The 8,589-nt window shown below is 39.0% G+C and overlaps 1 protein-coding gene across 1 annotated transcript in view; it reads left to right on the forward strand.

Moving 5' to 3' along the window:
• Positions 1-4,251, forward strand: part of LOC126388558 (uncharacterized) — a 6,494-nt gene extending 2,243 nt beyond the window's left edge. Inside the window, exons 3-9 of the mRNA XM_050041755.1 lie at positions 1,442-1,587; positions 1,751-1,883; positions 2,011-2,283; positions 2,379-2,672; positions 2,774-2,934; positions 3,018-3,134; positions 3,227-4,251. Of these exons, the coding sequence (XP_049897712.1) occupies positions 1,442-1,587; positions 1,751-1,883; positions 2,011-2,283; positions 2,379-2,672; positions 2,774-2,934; positions 3,018-3,134; positions 3,227-3,397 (1,295 nt within the window). The 3' untranslated portion in view covers positions 3,398-4,251. The remainder of the gene's footprint in view (positions 1-1,441; positions 1,588-1,750; positions 1,884-2,010; positions 2,284-2,378; positions 2,673-2,773; positions 2,935-3,017; positions 3,135-3,226) is intronic.
• Positions 4,252-8,589: the final 4,338 nt, after the last annotated feature.

The following is an 8,589-nucleotide window of genomic DNA, read 5'->3' on the forward strand; positions in this document are numbered from 1 at the left end:
GTACAGTCCTCTCTCGGCTAGCTAACATTTAGCCGTGTTACTTACTGATCCATTAGAAAGAAAGCTAGCTGGACATCGGTGTTGAAGCCTCTTTGGTCACGGAGCTCCCTCCATCTCTTGAACGCCTGACTGAGGTTTACTCTTGTTTTTCCTCTTCTTTTATCACTTTCCTTTTTGTGCATCCTCGCCTCCTCAGACAGATTAGCTCGTTTTCTTTTGGGAGGCTGTTTTTCACTCATCTCCAAACTTTGTCCGTCTGCCATTGTGCTCCTGACTCAACTATCTCATGCCCCGGCCAGTTCCTCATAAGGACCAGCTCCAGTCCCTGATTGGCTGACCGACCAGTTTGGCAATACATGACGCATTTCCTGCTGTAAAGTAGATTCTTTCCGGGAAAATTGCAGGAGCTTATTGCTAAGTCACTAAGTAACCTATGTAAACGCTGATAGTCTGATTTTACTGTGCAACCCACATTATTTTCATAATGATATATATAGGCAAAAATGCTGTCTGTTTCTTCTTTAACTATCTGCCTTACAACGGGCTACCTCAATTACTAATGTACAGTTTTAGCCCATAACTATCCCACTATTGGCAATTGGTACTAATGTACTTTCAATAAAGCAATCGTACCATCAAATTCACAAAAACTCTGTCTGAATACATTGCTCTTCTTAATGGGTTCAGTTGACTATTTAATCTGCAATTTCCTATAACCTGTATCCCAAACACACACCATGTGAAACTGTACGTGGGCAACTGTGCACTCAATGGGTATGAACTAGTTTCATTAAATTCAATAAATTCAATAAAATTTATAAAAACAAATATTTACAGATTCTGAGCTGCCTTCATGTTTCATTAGCTTTACGTTATTTTAAAAAATTGTACTCACTTTATACTTCTTGATACATTTGACCTTTTATCAATTCACTTATTTAATTGATAATTTTATTGTGGATGTTTTGAAGTGATTTAAAGATGAAGAGATTTTTGGTAATTTCACAAAGTATAATTGAAATCCTGGGATATTGAGGTTGTATCTTTTTTTTCATCATTTTTTAAAATGTGGCTTCATTTGTTCTGATCTTGTGAAGCTTCAGAAATGATTCATGTGACCTTACAGCAGATATTGATTCAATAGTGCCCTCAAACACGTTGGTTTACACCTGCAGCCATTATTTAAATGGCCCTAAAACATGCAGTGATTAGTCGTGCCTGATGCCAAACTAACCATGCATGACACTTTGAAAGATAAATTACATACTCACCTTACATTCACCCATCTACAAAGTAATTCACAAATCTTTTTGTTCTCCTGGTATCAATTGTACTTGAGATGCTTACAGTATGTTTTCCACGTCCTCAGATGTTTAGTATCGACTTATTTTAATATTCCCTCCCGTCTATCTCTTTTTTACTTGTATCTCTCTGATTGAAGGTTCATCTGCTGGTCTCCAGTATGAAATGGTGTGCTATGGCAAAAATTTTGCATTACCATTTTCTTATACACCACCTGTTTTCCGTGGTCAGTTGTACTTCACTCCAGATGGGGGATCCAGGAGGCTAATGATGGATAATGGGGAGGTGAGCAGCTTTTGGCACTGTCATTTAAACTATAACCAGTATTGCTCCGACATCCATGCATTGCAAGATCTGGAATATGACAAAGTCAGAGCAAACCAAGTTTTGAATGAACAGAATCTATTCTCTGTCCTGAATAATGTATTTGTGATGTCCTCTGAATCAGGCAAAGGACCCACGCCTTAAAGTTTCCACTATTTCAGCTAAATTAACAGATTTGACAGAAAAAGATGCCGGAATATTCTCCATCTCACATGATGGTGATAAATTTCAAGATGTCATCAAACTGAAAATTTCGGGTGAGAATGTTACCTTATACTGTATTTCAAAGACTCTATTCCATCAGAAAATGTTTTTGGGAATAGATTTTTCTATAAAGTGTACAATAAGTCTAGTCTGTCTTTTTTCCTGTATGTGTTTTTTCAGATTGTGCTGACAAGGAATGGAAGACTTACGGGGATAGGTTCTCCTATCGTATTCCTAGAGAGGCTGAATTCCTGGAATTCACTCCCCTTGACAGTGAGGACCAGCCAAAGGTCCTGTGGAATCGCAGCGACCCTCAGACCAATAAGGGAGGCAGAGGACAGGTGAAGTATACTAAGTGGGAGATTTCGTATCTCAATTTTGCAGACGTGGGCCACTACAACTTCAGAGGAAAAGACAACACTTTGCTGAAGAGGATAAAGCTCACAGTAGAAGGTGATGTTCGGTAGTTGATTAAAGTTGCATTAGAGTTTTTAGACTGCTGTGAAATTGATGACTTGTTCTTACACAATATACTCTTTATTACACAGTGAAATACAGAAGCTATCAAACAAAGGTGAACGGTCATCTATTCATCGAAAGTCCTCCAGGCGATGTCCCATGGACTTTGACTTTTACATCTGAAGGTGAATTTCAGAAAACATTGGTGAAAGCAGGCCATGTGGTTGTAGACGATGACTGGGACTCCACTTTTAGAGGGAGAATTCAGGTGGTGCGTGGTGGTATAGAGATTGATCCTGTGAAAATCAAAGACGCTGGCACCTACGAGTTCAGAGACCCGCAAGGTCGCCAGACCAAGTCTGTGGATGTGATGGTAAAATATGGTGAGCAACAGCACTTTATTTTTGGCAAAATGTATGAAGCAACTGTGACTGATCACGATTCTAATTAACATAAACCTTTTTCCCTTCTTCTGCTTTTGCAGACCCAGCTACTATCGTTACTTATGTTGGTATTGCTGTCGGGGTTTTATTTGCGGTGATTGTCTGCTGTTGCTGCGTGAAGAAATGCTGTTGTAAAAAGAGCTCTTCGAAAAGGGCCGAATCTGCTCCTCAGGCCGCAGCCACACCTGCTGTGTATTACCATGTGAGTACTTTCCCAAATAGACATTCAACTGCTTTAAACACGTGTTGCTATTTTTACTTCAGTATCCTTTTTTCCAATTGCAGAGTTCGAATCAACCTGGAGCCCCAGTTTACCCTGTTGCACCTGGTCCAGATTCCTCTCATCAGCCATTGAATGCTCTAGTTTCTAGAGAACCTACATCTACCTCACCTGAGCCATTGGTACGTGTTATACAAAGGTTTTTAAAAGAGGATGAGATATTAACCGCACTGCTTTTCATGTATCTATTTATCTTTTTCACTTCTCTCTCCAGGTTGCACCTTTAGGAGGGCAGGAAGCTGATCCAGCTCCTTCACTCGGCTATGATTGTCTCTCCTCGGACCCAGAGCCAAAGTTTGAGCTGAAACTGCCCTCTGCTCTCCCCCTCAGTTCAGACTCAACTTTCTGTGATGTTTACACCTCAGATAAACTCAACTTTCTGTAAGCGCACAGGAAATTCAAGTGATGCAGAGTTGCATCTGGCATTCTACCTCAGGACTAGTGGAAACACAGCCATTTCAGGCTGTGACTGTAATATGTAATATACACACATGGAAAATTAAGCAAGCCTGCAGTGTCATGGTGATAGGTGCACAGGATAAACATTATTCACACTACACTGACACGTGACCAGACCTATCGCAGGTTAAAATGTGGGATGTCCTCTTTTTTTAAATTTGAATACAAACACTAATGTGGTGCGATCAAAGACGTTTGAGGCCAGTACTCCAGTAACTCTTGATAACTCACAGCAGCAGAGGGTAGGAGTAATACAGAGACATAAATCAATTTTAGGTCAATTTCTACGTATGATTACGTATTTTTTCTCAGGTACGGAAGAACTCAGTGGAGCTCCGTAGCTTTTGTAGAGTTAACTGCCATGATCAGGATTTCTGAGATGAAATGTAAATATGTGTGCCATAAATTCAGGTTTTGCACTGAATGCATAACTTTGCCTTTCTCCTGCTGCCATGGGTATCATAGGTAGGAGAGATGATGTTACAGTGAGGTTGAAAAGTCAGTTTTTGCAGCAGATTTGAGAAATTAAGGACTCACACTGACCTCAACACTCATGGAGATCAAATCACTCCACTCAGCAATTTAAGCCACTGTTACCAGCTTTACTTGTATAGTATTTCTATATGGTTGTTTCAGAGTGATATCTTGTGCCTTTAGCCTCTTATATCAAAGTGTCTGTGTGGTTTTTATAATTACATAATGTTGAATTACATATGATGTTTTTATTTGCTTTATGCTTCGTAAATATGAAAATCAAATAAAAATGTAATAAAAGTAAAACTAGAATTACCGCCTCATCGTTGTCTGCCTCCGCCAACAAGTCAGGTTCCATCCATGTCTGTTCAGACTCATATGTAGCCACGACAGTAGTCAATGCTTCCAATATGAGGAGCTATAAATTTTAAAAGGTGGATGTTTCACACACATCTTCAACTTGGCAGCACAGAAGATCAATACAATCACTACAGTTTCAAGGTGGGCACCCAAGATTATTGTCACCAACTCAGACCACATGCCTCCCCTTCGGTCCCTTTATTAAGGCATTAAATGACCAGAGTGCAAAGTGTTTTTGCAGAACATTATGATGTCACAGTGAAGTTGACCTTTGACCTTTTGGATATAACATGTCATCACTTAATCATTGTATTCTATTACACATTTAAATCCCCCAGGGAATCCACTTCAAAATCCTCCTCGTAACATGCAAAGCCCTCAATAACCAGGCCCCACCCTACCTGTCTGAGCTCCTCCATCATCACACTCGCACACTTCGCTCTGCCGATGCCAACCTCCCAGTTCAGTGTTGCAGCTGTATACCATGAACCATTGGGGGTTTATCAATTATATTTATTGAGCCATACACCATATTGTTATGTCACCGATCATTTCAATTTACATAAATGAGTTTTAAATTATAAATTCACAGAAATAAAACAGATAATGGAGAGGACAGGATTGCATTCTGTAATTAGATGTAAAAAATAGTCAAAAACTCAAATGTTTTTTTTGAAAGCAGAGGACAAAATAAATCTAAGTATAGATGTATGGAAGCAGAACTTGAAACAGTGACTCCCTGCTTTTATCTTCCCCCTTTGTCGCACTTATCTTCCTCTTTTCCCCTGTCCTCTACCGTTGCCTCACTTATTGACTCATAATTGAAAGGAAACACTGGAAACATCATTGTTCTTTTTCATGACATAAGCAGTAGTTTTATGGCTGTTATGATGCAATAGTAGAGGAATTGTTCATAAAGGATCTGGTTCTAGTGAAATATTAATTATGTCTGAGATGTTGAAGATACTGGACCATAAAGATGCAACCTTGGTGCATAATGTAAAGCTATGAAAAACAGTTGCCTCTTAGAAATAAAATGTATTACAGGTGTGTGATGCGTTTGGATATATGCTGTGTATTTTGACTTTTGACACCATGGATACTGAGCCACTCCGTGTTCAGAAGGTTTCATTTTAAAAGGATGGGATGAACGTGACTAACTATAGTCCACTTCTGTGACACAGCCTGCCCAAAGACTTGAGGGCTGCAGAGAGTGTTGACCTTTTAAATTTTGTATTTATTATTATTTTATTGACTTAATGAATTATTTTAACGTATTCATTTACTTATTTATTAACTAATTTTAAACAGTTTTCTATTTTGAGTTTTTATCCTGCTTCTGGTGATAGTGTTTCCTCAGTTCCCATTTTAATTTTAATCTTTACCATTACAGTCTTTGCTTTATGTGTACGTGTATGTGTGTGTGTATGAAAAGTGCTATTTAAATAAAGTTGAATTGACTGAATGAATGAATGAATGAATGTGGGTTTTTTTGTGATGGGTAGGGAGAGCAATATTATCTTAAGACTGAAGTAGAATTTAATTTGTTACCATGTACGTGTTAAGTTATGCATGATAGGATTATAGCTGTAAATTGATTTAGATTTAAACTGAGGTATCTCATACCATGTTACTACATTGGTTTATCTACAGTAGGGGAGTATGGGCACAACTTAACAGGGGCAGGGTAAATTTTACCATGGACTTTTGATGTGGTTACATAGGGTCGATCCTTTTGTGCTTCTGGCCAGTTGACCACAGTGACCTGCAAATTTCCACAGAGATTGGATGTGTTTCAGTGGAGTTCAGTGAGTGTGAGAGACAGTGTTTTCATTCATTCATTCATTCATTTTCCATAACCACTTATCCTATTGGGCATCGTGTGGGTGGGGGGGGCTGGGGCCTATATCAGCTGCCCGATGTCAGCTGATATAGGCCCAATGTCAGCGAGAGGCGGGGTACACCCTGGTGTTACAACTAATCCTCCTATAGCTCATTTTCTCTATTTTTGCACTTCAAACTCATGTTCAATTTGAAATAATGTCCTTAATTAAATGAGATATACTTTGTATTTTAATATGTCAGACGCAGAGTTTCACAGTCTTGTCAATATTCATTTATTCAAAACTCGTTTTTTGACATGTGGATCTAGGTTACCCATTCAGTGTACATCTATCGGTCAAACCATTGAATATTGATGATAGACTAACTTCGTCCTTTTCAGCCCTCTAAATAGACTGAGAGCAGTGACTTGGCATTTTTTGGGCATATGTGAACACTCCAAAAGAACTCAGACCCCTCTGAAGCAAACCATACTCAGACCACCTGAGTGAGATGGCCTGAGTATGGTTTGCTTCAAGTCTGCGGTGCGGTTCACTCAACCTGTGCACTGTGAACACAGAGTGCTCCAGGTTGGCTTTGCTCTTTGCTGATGTATTTAGCCTTTTAGATCACATGCTATTGCACTGGGACGCTTGAAAAACCAGACGAAACCACGTCGACCTGAAACAATTGCAAGGACGCAGGGTGAGGAGTAGTTTGGTCCACAATCTGCACGTCTCCAGATGTGGAATGTAGAATACATCAACTCCAATTTTAAGTTCATATGAAAGCAAGCACTGCAGTGCCACGTCAAAGTAAAACCAGAACTACATCAATATATATTATATATACGCTATAGTGTGAACAAAAAGAGGACTGAGAGGTCCCATCAGAGATGAAGCTGACTAGAAAGAGAACTGAATCCTCTTTCGAATGAACTGACAACGTGAACACAAAAGAACTGAGTCTCTCTTCACTTGGTCCACTTTTTGGTGCACTATAAAAAGACTAAGTTCAGTTTGTTTTGAAAGTACTATATGTGAAAACACCCTAACAGATGCATGGATGCCTGTACAAATACCTATCCTTCCCCTGCTGTAGATGGAGACCTGTGGTATATAGATAGGGTTGTATGACTTAATTGTGTTAAACAGACTTTTCCAGCAAGTGTTGCAGCGAACCCTCTGCCTTTCACTTTCACCACTTCTTGGTGCAATTGTAGAAGAAAGGTAAGGTCTAGAAAAAAATCAATAACTGTTTATTTGTGGCAGAGATGTGCATGTCGCTAGAATAATAAAAAAAAAAAAATCCTTCCCAAACAGTTTTAACCTCCTGAGACCCGAACTTTTGTTTGGTATGCGTTTTTAATTTCTCCTAGCTATTTGGGATCAGTAGGACCTGATTAGTATAAAAACTAAATATTGTCAACGATAATTAAGTCCCAATATCCTCAAACGAGATGATAATAAAGTCCCAATGTCTTCAAACCAGTGCTTCCTAATAAACAGCATCTTAGCTTGTTAAGTTGCTAAAATTGTTCAAATTTGTTGCCGTATCAAACCACAAGCATTTAGCATCAACAAAAAAGTTCCAACCATAAAATGTGATCAGGTTTTGGACCTTGTCCACTTTTGTGTCGGGATCAGCTGCAGATTGACTTGGCAGAGATGGCTGCCATCTTGTTTTTACATGGATTAGTGTATTGTGCTCTTACTATCACTAGATGGCACAAAAAAGTGTCCATGAAAGAGGACAACAGGTTTTAGATAAGTAGAATGAAGTATAAGGTCAAGTAAACCCAAAATGTGATGTCCTCATATGAGGACACAGGGTCTCAGGAGGTTAATAACATTCAGCCCAAACTACAATGTATCAGGTTGTAACCCAATCTCCCCTATTTGACAAGAAAAAGACTTTAGCCTACATACTTCCATCAAAAAATGTCTCCAGTCTGAATTATAATAAAGAGTTTAACCAATTTCCTCAAATGTCCTTGTTACAGATCAGAACAATAGGCTGTATACTGTCAAAACATAATACTATTTTCTGAGAGAGTTATCATACCGTGAAACTGTCATAAAGTTGCAGCCCTACTTTCACTTTAATACCCTGACCTCTTTGACATGTGACCCCTTAAAATGCAGTAATGTCTGTGCTGGTTCCATATCACAGGTGATGCCATTATTTTTGGCATAATTATGATTAACCCAACCAAAGAGGGATTTTGCCTTTTTATAGTGTTTAATTTGAATATTTTATAGTGGCCTGAAGAGGTGACAGATTCCATATTTCACAAGACATAATAAAAAGAAGTAATACCATCTCATACAGCGGAAACGCCCGCCTTATATGCGTATCTTGCACACACATGGAGCAGGCATGACGCAAAGAGTGTAGAAGCCTTGCCCACTCGACTGTTAAAGTAGGCTACAACTCGTCCGTAACACAGAAAGGAAGTAACTT

Source organism: Epinephelus moara, chromosome 4 (assembly GCF_006386435.1).
Source record: "Epinephelus moara isolate mb chromosome 4, YSFRI_EMoa_1.0, whole genome shotgun sequence".
In the NCBI taxonomy this organism is placed as follows: Eukaryota; Metazoa; Chordata; class Actinopteri; order Perciformes; family Serranidae; genus Epinephelus; species Epinephelus moara.